Source organism: Schistocerca piceifrons, chromosome 5 (genome assembly GCF_021461385.2).
Source record: "Schistocerca piceifrons isolate TAMUIC-IGC-003096 chromosome 5, iqSchPice1.1, whole genome shotgun sequence".
In the NCBI taxonomy this organism is placed as follows: domain Eukaryota; kingdom Metazoa; phylum Arthropoda; class Insecta; order Orthoptera; family Acrididae; genus Schistocerca; species Schistocerca piceifrons.
The window spans coordinates 256,554,987-256,572,593 of NC_060142.1; the positions used below are offsets into that span (position 1 = coordinate 256,554,987).

At 42.0% G+C, this 17,607-nt stretch overlaps 1 protein-coding gene across 1 annotated transcript; it reads right to left on the reverse strand.

The window, feature by feature from the left end:
- Positions 1–13,211: 13,211 nt before the first annotated feature.
- On the reverse strand, positions 13,212–17,260 carry LOC124798536 (ejaculatory bulb-specific protein 3-like). Its single transcript, XM_047261986.1, has 2 exons — positions 17,039–17,260; positions 13,212–13,457 (listed from the first exon to the last, which is right to left on the reverse strand). Exons 1-2 carry the CDS (start codon positions 17,235–17,237, stop codon positions 13,267–13,269), a joined length of 390 nt encoding a protein of 129 aa, XP_047117942.1. The 5' UTR covers positions 17,238–17,260; the 3' UTR covers positions 13,212–13,266.
- Positions 17,261–17,607: the final 347 nt, after the last annotated feature.

Sequence of the window (17,607 nt, forward strand, 5' to 3'; positions counted from 1 at the left end):
TTTATTATTTTATTTACGTCGTGCACTCGACGACAGAGATAAACAAAAATTAGTTGACGGCTTCTTCCCAAGAACATTGTTTAATTCTGATTGACTCCAGTCGATTATCGCTGCACAGTTACAATGGTTAAAACACAGAATTATAATTTTGAAATGCATCCTGCTATTCTGTTACAGATCTTCGTAAGTGTGAAATTACATTTGACACATATCGTCATATTACAACTCTTCACTCATTAACTCTCTTCAAAAAAGAGAAAACACTGTGCTGCCGAATATAGGTCTCACTCACTAGTGCACTCTAAACTGGAATCATTGGTACGAACAAAGCAATCAGAGATTATCTTCTAAATGCAGCTCATGGCCTTACAATCGACAGACGAAGAGATAACTCGTATACCTGAGTAGTTACGACATTAGCACGGAAACTAATAGTAGTTATCAAAACAAGAAAGGTGCTTGGACATACGCGTAACTTAAAGTTATAAATTGGACAGTACCTTAAATGAAGAGTGAATCTTATGATAAACACAAATAACTAAGTCATAAGAGCCTAATTTAAACAGATTGTGAGCTGCCACTCCAAACTAAACTATACATGAGTATTTATTCAAGCTTATGAACATCGTTCGTGCGCTGAAATATACCCACAGAAAACACGGTCTGACTTTTAACTTAAAACTGGAGACGGAAAGCTACATAAAGCGTAACAAAACAGGGGGAAGTGAGATGGAAGTAACACAACTGAATATTGAACAAGTACGTGAACTGTTATCCACACACTACACAGCCTCAAAGTATAGTAAATTGCACCTTATACGTCTGTTATCTACATTGCCAAATAACCTGGTAACATTGAGTTTCTGTGGAGGTGATGTTGGCCGGTGGGGACACGCTGTACAGTTGTACCACGGGACAAAGTTGGTGAGGCGCAATGCAACTACTTGCCAGCGTACCGTTAGTTCGCGATCAGAGCTAGTTAGTAGTCCCAATTCGTTGTACCGTACTCTTTACTAATGGTGATGTCTGTCCCACGCGTCTCGTAAGCAAAATTCCTTGCGCTGCCGTGTTTTACGGTGAATAGTGCTTTTGTTCTCCTGTTTCAATAGCTGTGATTAACACCCATTTTTTCTTTAGCTCTGCTCTTGCTTTGTGCATACTGGTTAAGAAAGTTTCAAGTTAATCAGACCGCGAATTTCTGTGAATGAGTAATAACAACTTTCTCTCTTGATCTTTCCCCTCAGCAGTGCTTGTCTCTTTTGCAGCATGTTGGACCACGCACAAGCTTATAAAATCTTTTCCTTTGTTCCCGTAGAAGCACCCCACCATCCTGATCACTTCGCCTGCTAAGTTAGTGTCATGTCTGCATTTCGCATGGGACAGTAGCACCTAAGAACATGAATTGTTACATAGTCAAACTTCCTCCATGTAAAAAGAAACTGTAATAAATGCAAAGATATAATTCAGTCTTTAGCTGCAAGTCTCCCAGGTCATTTTCACATATCAGGAATTGGATTAAAGTACTGTATATATGCGTACGTGAGGTACGGCTAAACGTTGGGTTCGTCTCCATAAGGCCATACTGTGCTGCTTCTTTCCGTTGCGCCGTGGTAAAGAAATTGTTTCACTTGTTTTCGGAGCAGAAATTTCTCCTACTATAATTAACCAAAGTGTAGCCATTACACTTATGGGGTACGACACCTTCATCAGTTGATGTGATAAAAAGACAATAGTTAATGTACTCGAGTCCGTTTTTTAACCCGAAACACAGATCTAGATCACTAGTTTACAACAGATCACTCCATGCGGTCACACTTAAAACCACAGGCAGCACCTTATAAAATGTAATAACATTGAAAGTTTTTAGTGACAGATAGTAATTACATATTGGATATTTGATTTGCCAGTCATAACGTCACTTGAATCATTCACAACAGATATGTATCGACAGTTAGTTGTCAGTAGCGCTGTTAGGTCGACTACAAGTACAGGATTTTTTTGTAACTACCTCCGTTGTTGCAGCAAACGACAGCGTAGAAAGTACATGTCTTACAGAAAACTGACACGTATTCGTGCATATAGAATCTCTCCAGTTTTTACTTCTAATATGCGCTGTAGCCGCTAGGCGGCACGGGTATGGACAAATTACGTGCTCTGTATCGTGTATGGAAATACACACATCAAAAAAAATTTGCATCACCCCAGTTCCCAGAACTCCTGAAGACAGACGTTGACTATGAATATTATAACACAGACGCAGTCCCTCTGACTGTTCATAGATGCCACTAAACCCTCCCCCCTCCCGAACATGTAAACACCATGCATGATCAGCGCGTATGAGACGCTGGCGGGGGGGGGGGGGGGGGGGGGGGGGGGGGGAGGTCCGACAGCGGATCAGTTACAGTAATTCCTCCAGGGAGGGGGTACGCGGCTCGTGTTGTCTGTGGTTCAACCGTGCCTAGAACGTCAATACCACGGTTCGATCGCGTCCGCTTTCCGCTTTCTTACTTTGCTCCAGGAAGGTCTCTCAACAAGGGAAGTGTCCAGGCGATAGGCGACTCGGAGAGAACCAAAGTGATGTTGTTCGGACACGGAGGAGATACAGACAGACAGTAACTGTCGATGACATGCCTCACTCAGGCCGCCCAAGGGCTACTTTTGCAGTGGATGACCGCTACCAACGGATTATGGATCGGAGGGCCCCTGACAGCAACGCCACAATATTGAATAATGCTTATCGTGCAGCCACAAGACATTGTTTTGCGGCACAAACTGTGCGCAGTAGTCTGCATGATGGCAACTTCACTCCCTATGTCCATGGTGGGGGCCATCTTTGCAAACCACGACAGCGTGCAGCGCGGTACACATGGGCCCAACAACATGCCGAATGGACCACTCAGGATTGGCATCACGTTCTCTTCACTGATGAGTGCGCATATGCCTTCAACCAGACAATCATCGCAGACGTTTTTGGAGGCAAGCAGGTCAGACTGAACGCCTTAGGCACACTGTCTAGTGGGTGCAGCAAGGTGGAGGTGCCCGCTGTCTTGGGGTGGTATTATGGGGGGCAACGTAGGCTGCTGGTGGTCATGGAAGGCACCGTAATGGCTGTGCGATACGTGAATGCCATCCTCCGGCCGATAGTGCAACCGTATCGGCACCATATTGGCGAGGCATTCGTCTCCATGGACGAAAATTGGCTCCCCCATCGTGCACATCTTCTGAATGACTTCCTTCAGGATAACGACATCGCTCGACTAGAATGGCCAGCGTGTTCTCCAGACATGAACCCTATCGAACATGCCTGGGTTTATGAACGACGTGACCCACCAACCACTCTGAGGGATTTACGCCGACTCGCCGTTGAGGAGTGGGACAATCTGGAACAACAGTGCGTTGATGAACGCGTGGATAATATGCCACGACGAATAAAGGCATGCATCAGTGCAACTGACTATTAGAAGTACAGGTGTGTACTGCAATCTGGACCACCACCTCTGAAGGTCTTGCTGTATGGTGGTACAACATGCAATGTGTGGTTTGCATGAGCAATAAAAAGTGCGGAAATGATGTTTGTGTTGATCTCTACTCCAATTTTCTGTACAGGTTCCGGAACTCTCGGAACTGAGGTGATGCAAAACTTTTTTGATGTGTGTAGTTCGCGCCTATAGACAGACAAAATAATGAATTGGCTTCCAAAGCGGACTACTGTCAAAAAATGGTTCAAATGGCTCTGAGCACTATGGGACTCAACATCTTAGGTCATAAGTCCCCTAGAACGTAGAACTACTTAAACCTAACTAACCTAAGGACATCACACACACCCATGCCCGAGGCAGGATTCGAACCTGCGACCGTAGCAGTCCCGCGGTTCCGGACTGCAGCGCCAGAATCGCTAGACCACCGCGGCCGGCGGACTACTGTCGCGCCTCCTCAAGCCGCAAGCAGCAGAGATTTCAATGAATTGCACGCAAGTGCCGACGGCATCTTCGTCAGAAATTCTACCTATATTCAGCACCTGTAATGTGAGTTAAGAACTTGGAGAGATCCTCTGTGGACTGATGCGCGTGTCTGTTTGCTGTATGTCCTGTAGTTTTCGTCTTCTGAAGTCACAGAGGTGACGTGTAGTTCATCCATGAATGGTGTGCCTCACAAATCTCGCAGTAACCGTGTTGTATTAACAGGAGGAAGTCAGAAAATTTAAAAAAAGTAAATGTGCAGTTAGTGGCCCATTCTTCAGGTTACTGCAAGCACATCACTAATTATGTGAGTGCATGGTGTCTGTTCTTTCGGACATGTCCGACAGAACAGACAGCAGGCATTCATATAATTCATCCACCTCGCCGGGCAATGGATCCACCTTCTTCAGTGCGGATGCACAGATGCGTCCGACCACCTGTGCGGGTTTCAGAGCAGCGAACATGGAGGAAATGGAGAAGGACTACGGATAGATGCTGCTCGATGGGAGTGTGAATCGGCCGTGAGGAGTGCCGACATTATTCGCGCAATGCGATAGCGCTGTGTCAGGGATGGTGCAATGGTTAACGCACCTGCCGAGCAGGAGACCCCGGGTTCGAAATCCGATCCGGCATATATTTACCGAGTCGCCGCTGATTCCCCAGATTGTACCGATGCAGCTTGGACCTTTCCTTTCTTCCCCTCTCAACTCTCAATTTACATATAACGCCACAAATATTGCCAAACTTCCGTTGCCAAAGTTGTCGGGTACCACGCAATGGCTTACTTTCATATTTCTGAAAACACACGTTCCAAGAGGAAATAGAAAACGTAATTAGTTCGTGGTCTTGCGGTAGCGTTCTCGCTTCCTGCGCACGGGGTCCGAGGTTCGATTCCCGGTGACGTCAGGGATTTTTCCTGCCTCGAGATGACTGGGTGATATTGTGTCGTCTTTATCATCATCATTCATCCCCATTACGGTAGGAGGAAGGCAATGGCAAACCACCTCCCCAACGCTCCTCGGAGTATGGGACTTCATCATCATCATCAATTATTAGTTCCTCCTAAGTAAATGTCGCAATGTGAACATAGGGGGAAAGTTAAATTACCATCTATAGATAGGATAGAACTGACTTACAATGATATTGTGGTTAGCGAAATACATATGAAAAATGTTAGTAATTGAGGCCACAAGTACGACCACAAAAATGTGGATAGCAACGTACGAAAACCAGCATCATTCAAGCTACAGAGAGATACCTGGATCTTGACAAAGGATTTGAGGAGACATGTCAGTTCACATGGAAGAAGTGTCATTGCAGAAGTCAGCATTTCCTTGCAATGCCCACTCTGAACGAGAAGCATTTAGGCCCTTAACATAATGTGTACAAGCTATAGGCCCAAATGATTTTGAGTCCAGAACAGAACTGCTTAAGTTTTATAGTAAACTTTTTATTATAGTAACTTGTGGAACCAAAAACATTCTTTTATCGAAAATTTCTACTTTACTTAGTGACTAGGTTCAGTTAGTTAGATCACTTTAAACTAGTAGACAGAGTGATGATCTAAGTCACAGAAGCCGGCCGCGGTGGTCTAGCAGTTCTAGGCGCGCAGTCCGGAACAGCGCGACTGCTACGGTCGCAGGTTCGAATCCTGCCTCGGGCATGGATGTGTGTAATGTCCTTAGGTTAGGTTTAAGTAGTTCTAAGTTCTAGGGGACTGATGACCACAGTAGTTAAGTCCCATAGTGCTCAAAGCCATTTGAACCATAAGTCACAGAAGTCGGCCATTAAATAGAACACTGACATCAAAAACAGTATTGGATTAAAGAATCTGTGGCTGTTGTCTTCAGTGTGATCTTGTCACGCTTCATTTTATTACAATATCTAGATCTCTATACTTTCTATATGTAAGGCGACCAGTTTGAACACCAATCACAATCTTCAGTCCATATAGTTATTACCGGCTGTCGCTATATATAACGAAAATTTAGAGATCTATACACTATAAGAAAAAGATTTTTTGATTACTGAGATCACTTGTTCCACAATTTAACTATGTTAAGTTTCATGACTAGAGATTTGCTAGTCCACAGAGGAAGTGTCTGTCGGTCGTGATGGTATTTTCTTCGAGTCCCGCAGTGGCTATATCTTGAGTGATGAAAATACGTATCCCACACACGTCTGGGATAACCAGTAACGATTCTCTATAATCTGTGAGTTCGAATCGACAGGACCTTATTTCCTACAACTCATCTGAACGGAGCAAAATTCCTGATGTTCATTCGCGATGTTGTTGGATAAAGTTCGTCCTGCCCGCAAAAGAACATGGTTTCACTACTCTCCTGTACCATCCCATCTCGATATTTATTTTCATGAGCAAATGGACAAGGTATAACTTGAGTGTTGGAATGGGAGGTCTTGTCCCATATAAACCGCGCTCGTAGGATGTCACTCCTATAGTGTATTTTTTTTGTATCTCACTGTAAACTAAATAAGACTTGGGCGAGTCCTAGCTGACTGTCTCATTGTACCATTGTGCGGAAGACAACCGTGATCTTTCAGAAAGTGCGGCAAAATTTTATGCCCGACTCTAAAGCCCGTACTGGGACTGGCCGTCGTCTTTCTATAGAGTTGCTATGAACTTCTAGTGTTTCTATCAGGAGTAAGTTGTTACCAGATATGACACGTACCTCAAAGTACTCTGTGCAAATCATCTGCCATTTTTGCCATTGAAACTATAGTTTTGGGAAAGCACATAGCTCAAGTAGTTACTGAAGCAAGAAACGTCCGAAGTACTTTCTTTGTGTAAAGCTTCTAGTGTCCTTCTGGGAGGTGAAGAGAAGCTTTCTAACTTGAGATTGGTTTTAGTTTTGGATAGGACTGTCCTCGATCTATTACAGTTCTACAAATATCGAGAGCAGCACAAACACGTCTAAGGTAGGTCTTTGAGGATTCAAACAATGTGTACTACATACTCTAAGTATAAGTAAATGTGATGTGCTCCATGTAGTTAGGTGAATAAGGCCACTGCTCTTCGATTAGAGATTCATTGAAAGAATCTTAAGCAAATGCAATATGTCGACGAAGGATGTGAGTTACGATAAACTCGTTCAAGCGATTCTTGCGTATTGTTCATTCTTTTTTGACCTCTACAAAGTAGGATTAATAAAACACAGAGAAGTTGCAAAGAAAAACGAGATCGTTTAGTTGGCTCAAGTGCTTTGGGGAGGCTGCTCAACAAACTTCAAAGGTAGAGGTAACGAAAGATACATTGCCTATCACGCTGAGATCTGCAGTTAAAATCTCGACAGCGTGCGTCCCAGGAAGAGTCGGAAAACATAAGACTCATCCCACATACGTATCGCAACCTGGCCGTGACAAGAAAATCATTGAACTGAGACCGCAAACGGATCGTTAGTGACAGCGATTCTGCCCACGCCCAATTCATGAATGCAGCAGGAAAGGGCGAACATACAGTGCTAGTAGAAGTACACTACCCCACACATCGTGAGGTGACTTGTGACATATAGAGAATGAGAATTCTTTAAGCGGACAAAGTCTGTGAGGTTGCACGGGACCTAAAATAAACACTTTTCTCCAATTTCAGAATTATCGCTCTCAGTAATCGTGCAGCTGCGTGCAACATGAGAACGAATCAGACGACTGTAAGAAACGTCCTTCATGAGCAATAACTGTTAGTACATTTCACTTACAGCACGTGTACAAACTTCACAGTTTTCGCGGTGGTCTGGAACAGTGTCAAATGCATCCTACAATTCCGTCCTATGTGCTGTTTACAGATGAAGCAATGTCCGGACGTGGTGCGGTCATCAACATCCATGTTTTCAGTGAGATTAATCAATATGCCAAGTCCACTCGTGCACGTCAATTGCGGTTCTACGTGAATACGTGGGCATATGTTGTTGGTGACTGTTTAATTGGGTCATATCTTCTATATAGGCTGTTAAATGACAGACTGAGAATGACCGGAGTTTTTGGTTGACGTGCCACTCGCTAGAAGACAGCGCATATGGTTCCAGCATGACGGGGCGGCACATTCCAGTCGTTCTGTGCGTCGATTCTTATACCGACCGCTTTCAGAAAAGTGGATTAGCTGTGATAGTCCTGCACTATAGCTACTCGATCCTCTTATTTGAGGCCTCTGGACTTTTTTGTGTAAAGAGAGGTGTGCAACCCGGTTTCCAAAAGCCCTGTTGAATCGGAAAAGGATCTAGGTGCCGGTATAGTAGCAGCAGTATTAAGGACACCGCTGCAGTCTTTGAGACAGAACATGGCCAACAGATGTAATGTTTGTTTACGAATCTCTGAAAACACTCACGACGGAGTCTTGTGTTAATGTTGTTGTCGCTTGTTAATAAATAATTAAAACTCGTTTGGCCCGTTTGAGAAGAGGTGAGCTAACCTACGAACTGCGGAGAAAAGTTGTGGAACTAAAAGAATTGATAGATCAGTTGAGACAAAACTTGCAACTTCGGATAGTATGGAAGATCACAGAAAAGGAGATAAGTTCCGGTCACTGATATTTGCACTGCTCTGGAAGAAACGCTAGAAAATATTGAAGGATTAGGCAGTGTCCTCCTTTGAGATAATTACGTTTTACGAGACCACAAGCTAGCAATGAGCATTATAATGATCGCTCTAGAGAGGGTCGAGCAGAGACACCTTTGCATGGAGTCTGGACAGCAACTGAGAACCTGTGAAGCGCCAACGACATTCTTTCCCGATTGAATACACTATTTACACTATCCATTTACATTACATATTGATAGTTTCTATCCACTCCGCAGATATCCAATGGGGGGTGGCTTCTTTTGAATGAGATATCTTACGCTTTACACAGAAGTAAGTTGTACAAATGAACGCTAGAACCAATATAGGCTTGTCGTTCATACACTACAAATAATCGTATTTTGTCAACGTTTCTTGTATCGCATGTTGTATTACTTGACTGACTGAAATTTGTCCTTTTTCTGAACTTCATAATTCGTCCGGGGACTGTAGCACAGTGGAATCTGAAGTATCGCTAACAAAGGTTAGGTTTCGTTAAGGTAATACGCCTAGTGGTTCTTCTGGCCAATACAGTCTTGGTCGGGACACGTTAATCATTGCTGTGTCCATGATGGTAACTGGAAGGTGAAGTTGTCTTCCTACTATTTCACATATAGTTCCATTAATTAACAATGCAATGTCCTGCAATTCTAGGTTCATTATCTCGTTTGGTTTACATTTTTTATAGCAAGTGATAATACCTTTTTCAGGTGTAAATATGGATTAATACAGTGATCTCCAGTTTTCTGGAATTGCAGTTCGTCACTTTACCTCGGAGGATGTCTCCCGCAGTCGGAGACGAAACGTCAGTGGAGAGTTTTATACATCGACCATGGCCTATCAGTCCGGAAGTTTTAAGTGAAGACAATACCGGCCGTGAAATCCTACATTGTATCAATTACAGATCTGTTTAACAAAAAGAAAATTGAGATCGTTAGGTTAGTCGAACGAAATCCACGCTTACAATATTTAACACGTCTGAGGTTTTATCTCTAGAGTAAACTGAAAAAAGTGTTGTGCAAGCAAAGACCGACGTATCTCTACCACGTGAAATGTGATGTAACATGGGCCTGTGCTGTGACATCCAACTTGCGATATTGTCCACCTGTATCGTTTGATAGTGTGAATCAAAGCTCAGAGACAATCTTTAGAGCACTTGATATGACTTTTATAGTAATAAACACGCTAACCATCCCTGAGATACGTATTTGCTCACATTTAGCGCTATACAGCGTACGAGTGTGGGAATTGTTCTCCTGGCGATGGGGTACTGAGTTGCGGTCCTCTCTGAAGGCTCTTTCAGTGTTGCAGATAGCAGTACAACGTAGTTACATTTCAAAAATACAGAGTTGTCGTTATAAATCTACATCTATAAACTGTACAAAGGTATTGAGGAAACATTAGCCACTACAACGCAGCGAAAACTGTACCCTGTTACATTTACTCTTTCTGCACGTATTTTGGGTTGCCTGTCTTAGTTCTTCATAATGTCAGAATTCACAAAGTAAGAAATTGTTGCAGTGTAGGCCTCTAACCTGTTAAAGATCATCACCACATTTAACAAGTAATTTCCAAAGATTAACCACTAGCTGCTACCCACAGCTGCGCTTATATATCAGTAGTTTTGTTATGAGTAATGGTGAGTAAGTCTGCTACTGTACGTAGCTGTCCTCTCTGTTCAAGTGATGTGCTCCACATCCCCCGGCCCCTTCGAAGCAGAGGAGCACGGGCACGAGTTGCGTATATGAATGGTACTACTGAAGTAGCTATACATTATATAATGCATACATAATGCAACAGATTGAGTGTAAGTATGGATTAAGCACACTGAAGATTGTATAAGTATTGTATTCATTACTTTTAATCATATCACATGACACATCAACAGATAAAAACATTTTCACGAATGTGATAAAGATCAATAGTCAAAGAGCAAATAGCCTTTTCAAAGAGTAAATAAAGAGTAATATTCTTGTAATCGATGAGTACTTGTACTACACACTTTTTAAAGCAGCTACGTTCTTCTTGATGGTGCATGCTGTCTCCATACCAAATTTCATCGAAATTAGTTCAGCAGGCTAGTCGTGAAAACGTGACAGAGTTACAGCAGCAGTTACGATGTTAGTATGGGTAAACTTTCAGTTAAGGTATCTTTTTTTCCATTAGCCGATTTTGACGAAATGAAGCCTTTATGGAGCCAGAACATATGCTCAAGTTATCTGTGAAAACCTCATGAAGGACTTTAGTTTTATAACAGACAGATACGACGGATTTAGATAAAACTTTAAATCACGATACCTTTTCTTTCGGGGTTCCGATTTTGATTAAATAACGCCTATACTGTGCCCCAAGTTACACTTAACTCACATGCGAAAATCCCATGTAAATGTTTCTTGTAGTTTTGGAGATTATCGTGTTCAAACAGACAAACAAAGAGACAAGATGGTTTTAGTAGAATTTTCTTTTCATGATTATATTTCGATGAACAAAAGCCTATAGGATACCCCAAGCCACGCTCAGGTTAACTGCGAAAACCACATGAAATTTCGTGTAGCAGTTTTGGAGAACCGTGTAAAATAGACATACCGACATGACAGTTTTACGCATTTACTCCTTTTAGTAATACAGATTTTCTAGTCAATTAATTCAAGCTTTGATGATGCAATAGATGATGTTTACATCTTTTATTCTTGACATAAATTTTTGCTCATTGTGTAACTGTTAGGTTTTGCGTTAGTCTTCTTCTTCCTCAGTTTTAAACCTCAAAGGAATGACAAGTCTTCACTCTCTTACTAATATGGTCTGTAACTCCATCCATCGCCTTAGTAATGAATTTTTTCGACAATCATTGCTCTTGTACTAGCTAGTCTGATTTTATGTTGGCTCTCATATTTGTTATGCCTGACACGAAAACATGGAATCCATTGCTGATTATTGGGTTTAATGCTTTCTTCTCGAATGAAGTACTGTTGACTCGAACACTTTGGAAACTATGTAGTTATTTTTTTTTTAAATTAAGGGGTTGTTCTTCGTTTTGATGTTGAACAATGGAAGGTACGCTAAGGACGTTGTAGTGTTTACAGATTCATTCGATGATCGTCCGAAAATATCAAACGCGGAAACTGCAAAACTGATCATTCCACTTTACACACGTATACAACAGAGAGAAAATTTGTTGTGAACAAGAAGAGCAAAATCGAGGAGGGTGCAATTTTCTGAACAGCGCGGGAACCGCTGGAAGTCAAAAATTTGATATACCTGTGAACCTGTTACAATTAAACATACTGTTGAACGGCACACATAGCATTCATAAGACACGATTCTACGCCTTAGAAAATCACCTGAGTATTCTGACAAAAGTAAGGCTATTTAAATAGAGCTAGCTTATCGGGACAGAAGCGTTGTCTCTGAAAGCAGGGAAACTGAGCGTCTAATAAATGTGGACCTACTGAGAAAACTCAAAAACTGTCACAATGGACACAGTCTAAGCACACACATGCAGAGTTAGGTAATGTAAGAAGTAAAGAACGGAAAACTTGAATCTCTCACAAGAAAACAAGCTTCGCGGCTAACGCTACAAAGCATGCTATTCGGACGAAGTGAGTACGGAATCTAACGAATGTAAAATCTTAAAAAAATCAGAGCGCTCATTTCAAATTTTCCTAATTGCCTTTCTTGAAAGGTAATGAACTCAGACCACACTGCCTTATGGATCAAGCAGGTAACGGATTGACACTTGATAAATAAGAAGGGTAATAAGATGATTATGATGACAATGAATGAGGAGGACAGTGATATTAGAACCTGCGATTCGGCATTTTACTATCCTCTATAATATCGGTGCTACGTATTACAGATGTGGTGAGGTCATAATATCCTTTGATAATCATTAACACCACTTCCATTTCGTTGTCACTTGTATAGCAAAGACTTACCTCGTTAGTGGTAACGCTGTTTTATGTGTATTATGAAATACCTAACAATGATGGGGCGGTCCCTACAGAAGGTTTTATCGTTTTGTGCATAAATAAAACCTCGAAACCAGTCACTGTTGAATTCGTTTTTGATGTATACAAAGCGTTTCGGATAGACTCCTCCTTGGGAAGCTCGAGTTTTTATCCAGAACTGACGCGGCAAGATATGATCCTATCAGTTTTGTTGCTTTCTGCTTGGTCTTCAATTTAATTCCTAATTTCGCTCTGACTGCAGTTCGAAATCAAAGATTACAAAATTATATTTTTTTTTCAATCTGCGGGATAGGTTGTACGTTTCTCGTGTTGGTTATAGCTTTTGTCACAGTTCCTCTTAGCAATGTAGTTGGATTCTTTCCTAAATACTTTTGATGAATGGGATGGAAATCTACGTAAAATAACATCAAATGGGTTTAAGGGGAAGGAGGGATTAATAGGTGCGAACAATTAGATGACGCTGAACTAGTTAACCACCATACTATTTTAGAGAGAATTTTTCCCTCTGCAGATGCTCATAAATATGTGAGGCGCCAATAAGCCTAGAAAGTTTTGTCCTTTCTTTCTGACTTTAAAAGATGCATTCGCGTGTTATTTCTGTTTATATACGAAGAACCGCACCAAAATTGAAACGGTCTTCTTGGGAACCTGCTGTCAACCGACTTTCTTACGACTCCCTGCACCTCCGAGTGCGCGACATACACAAGGCGAAAGATAAATTTGCTACAAGAATTTATTCGGCATATCAGATGTACATGTTAACAAGGTGTTTATTCTTTGAGCTCATCCTCAAGCTTCTTATACTTCTCGCTGTATTTTCCATCTTTATCGTAATGCTCCTTCAGGTTCTCCCATGTTTGTGGTTTCTGGTTGATCAAGAACTTGATAACTTTCCTGATGGCTTCCTTCTGTTTGTCGTTACATTTTGCGCACTCAGTTTCTAGAGCGTCGGGGATGTCTTCTGCAAGAAAACAAACATCGAAATCTTCAGTGGAATGGAACTTTTTTATGATAAAAGTAGTTATTACTTAAAACACAACTGCGAGTAATGTTAAACGAAACAAAGATCACGGTTGCTATCAATAGTTATTATACAGTGGTAGTTTCATTTTCATAAATATTCTGTTCAATGCTTCATTATGAAGAGTGTATTAATAAGATTAACATTAGCTACTTGTGCCAAAATCAATCTGAGTAATCTGTGGTACCTTTTCGTTTGGGAAATTGCAGGGTAAAGTTATATGCGAACCTTTTAATGTATTAATTTATTAAACGTAAATGTGAAAGATGTTATTCACAGTCGGCCGGAGTAGCCGAGCGGTTCTAGGCGCTACAGTCTGGAACCCCGCGACCGCTACGGCCGCAGGTTCGATCCTGCCTCGGGCATGGATGTGTGTGATGTCCTTAGGTTAGTTAGGTTTAAGTAGTTCAAAGTTCTACGGGACTGATGACCTAAGATGTTAAGTCCCATAGTGCTCAGAGCCATTTGAACCTTTTTTTTTTTTTATTCACATTGGCAGCCTTCAAACTTTCTTTAACTTCTTAAATATTCTTGCATTCAACCTCATTGCTCTAAGCTGTTAACTTTGCAGCCCATAAAATTACTTACAAGACATCACATTTATGGAGCCAGTTGTCGTCGTACATACATTTATTCTCAATAATAGTAATGTCATACATTGACAGACTTACACAGTAGTGGTATTTCAGTCGAGGACGAGACCAAGAAAATTTATTAGACAAATGCTTTCGTATGTTTCTTTAAAAAAAATTAAATTTAATAATACAGTGTTAGATACCATAGGCACATAGATAACAGTGAGTACAAATAACTGTTACTACGACTTGCCATTTTCCTAGGTCTTTGAATGTTATGAAGAAACACTACTAGTAGCGCATGATGACAGGTAACGTTCCTTATGCATTCGCGAAACCCAAACCGTGTCATAGGATTGCCACGGGCTATAGTGTGTTTCATTGCTCTAAATCATTCATTTCCAGCCTTCAACTAACCAGTGGTGTCACTGTTTACAATATCCACATCACCCCATGCGTCACTTAGCAGTGACTATAGCAGCGTGCCGCTTAGGAGTGCCTCGATCAATGTCACCCATTATTTTAACTCCCTCGTTTCAGCCATTGTCTGAGCTGGACTGTTGGTAACACTTTCTAAAGTTGCGAATGATTCATCTCACTCATTTCATGCGCTTTTTATACAATCACGATCCGCAATGCTAGACGGCCTTCGTCTGTCAGTATATGAGGTCTTCCCTGTTTTGGTTTAGCTATCGCTGTTCCTTCGCTTTTCCATTTTACATTCACTTCACCAACAGTTGATTTGGGCAGATTTAGAAAGGCTGAAATGTTCGTGATAGATTTGTTACTCAGGTGACATCCAATGACGAGACCACGATCGAAGTCACTGAGCTCTCCTGACGAACTAGTTGTGCTGTTGCTGCTTCTCCACTGACAACACAGCACTCTTTGCCTGTTTTTATACTGGCGAGTCCGCCTCCCGTGTCATCTGGTGCCAGTTCCTAATAACGAAGCGTTGCCTGTAAATTATTAATTAGATAGAGTTTTCTCTCCACTTGTAATCCACTAATAATAAGGTGACCTTCATACTGCTGACAATTGGGCTGTTAAGTTTATGCTTCTATCACATTAACTTCAGCAGACAGGTGAAACAAACATTACATTGAAAAATTGAAGATAATTTATCTTTCCACTTTTATAATACGGTATTTAAAGTGCTTAATCTTGGCACTAATAATGGCTTCCTTCGCAAACTATCTTTTCATATACAGCTAATTGCTCGTAATTTTGTGTCACATTTTTCATTTATCCAACATTATCTTGCGAGCATACGAAATTTGTCAGAACCAGCGAAAACATTGATAAGAAGAAGAGAGAGGATGATAGGATATGTGTTTAAAGGAATAACTTCCACGATAATTGCGGGAACTATAGAGAGTAAAAACTGCACGACTGTTGGAATAAACCAACAATGAATTACGACGTTGGGTGCAAATGCTCTTCTGAGATGAAGTTGGCAGAGAGGGGAATGTATCAAACTAGTTAGAAGGGTAATGACTCGAAAAAAATCCTCAGTCCACCATAGGAATTTATCCGTCTCCTCTACTTTTTGACAGAGATTTTTAATGTTAATAATGGTATAATGCTCCAGCTAAACTCTAGGTCTCCCGCCATTGGCTCCTTAAGTGAGGTCGCTAACGCGCTGTATCTGCAAGAAATTTATAGCATCAGTAATTTGATGACAAGGGGAGGAGAGGTGGTAGCGAAATGTTCCCACTGGCTATATTTTGCGTCAGTGTTCTGGCTTAATTTCTGAAGCTCTCCGTAATGTCTTACGGAGGGATGACATGTGGCACTGTTGATGGTAGCTCATGCATTGGCAGTCGTTACCGCGACCCTTCAGAGAGAAGATTGCATGTAACTGGGTTGAAATATTGAGTTGTCTTGCGTTGCTTGCCTTTGGTGGTATAGCACAGACACAACAGAGACTTACATGAAGCACAGACGACTAGGATATTGAATGGCGTTCAGTGGTGAGTGTCGCTTTTGTTTCTGGTGGTTAGATCGACGCCAAAGTGTCTTTGCAGGGAACAGTGAGATGTCATACACAACAGCGAATCTCGAGACCCACATTTCTACACATCCTGGAATTATCGTGTGTGGAGCTATTGGATGTGACAGCAAGACTCATTTGGTAATTGTTGAATGTTTGCCAATAGGCCTATTTGGCAACAATTTGTCATACTCTGCTTGACCAGGGTTTTTCAGCAGGATGATACAAGAACCTACACTGCATTTCACACGACAAACGCCCAGCGGAATAGTCGCATCCTTGATTGGCGCTCCTAATCCCTTACTGAGTCACCCATAGAGAATGCCTGGGACGAGGTAGGTAAAAAATGCACTTCCATGCCAGCATCACGCCAACGGTCTTCAAAAAAAGGTAGCAAATTTCTAATTATGACATTCTGAGGCGATTTGCTTCAATTCCATAACGAATTTAAAAGTGTATTCGTGCCTATGGGGGTCACGCCTCATACAGATGCTGACGATGGACAGCAGTTCCGAGTGGAATGAAAATTTAATCATTTTATATTGGTTGTGTGATGAACGTTTCCACATGGTTTGACAAACATCGGACTGGTGCTTCATGATGTGACACATTCCTTTCCCCTCTGTTAAATACTCATACTACTAAATTTGTTTTATCTATTGTAGTTGGATTGTACATGAAATTTCTGACTGTTATATTTCCTCCATGCGCCCATTTGCGCATCGCACTACATGTCCCAAAAGCTTCAGCAATGATGGTCGGATACATTTTTCTTTATTACGAATTGCAATCATTGTGCTCTTACGGCCTACGCTACTTGGCTCAGCTGCATGTCTGATTAGATCTGACCCGCTAATGTTAAGTATAATACAGAGGATATTGTTTACAGAACAGTGACGATCACAGCAAACATAGCAAAAGTAGTCATCAGTCGCTGGTGCCAGGGAACTTACTCTTGAGCTCCTTGCCCTCCGGGGTGCAGCTGCTGTCGTCTTCCTCGGTGAGGCAGAGTTCATACTGGTGCATCAGGCGGTCGTTGGCGAGGATCTCGTCCAGGTCGATGTTGTCGTACTTGGTGGTGTACTTCTCGTCATCCGCGGCAGCCAGCGCCATGACGGCGAGTACCGCTACGAGTGCCAGGGCGGACTTCATGTCTGCTGCTCTCCAGGGGACACTGAGGATGCAGGTGGAAGCACCGCCTCTCCTTATATAGAGAAACGCCGCCATGGCGCTCTTCTTTTTCCCAAAGGTGCAATACGTAAGAAACACACAGCCCCCAGTTTTTCCCGCTGTTATTACATCGCTAGTTTTCCCACCCTCGTCGTGTCTGCTTGCAGAACTTTGAGTACAACACCGTCTTTCCTTTGTCCTCTACTCCTTTTCCTGTGTTGCAAGAATGTAATTTCCTGTGGGTACGCGTACTAGCGATATCAGACATGTAAATGTATACCAGTAGAATATCATTTGTAGTTTGTACAGGGTTTTCCGGGGCTGTTACATTTCACAGGACACACGAACAATG

Excerpts from the sequence above, each read along its gene's own strand:
- LOC124798536 (XM_047261986.1), bottom strand. The coding sequence starts at position 17,237 with ATGAAGTCCGCCCTGGCACTCGTAGCGGTACTCGCCGTCATGGCGCTG. Across the intron at positions 13,458-17,038 it reads GGAGGGCAAGGAGCTCAAGA|AAGACATCCCCGACGCTCTA; the intron begins GTAAGTTCCCTG and ends GTTTTCTTGCAG.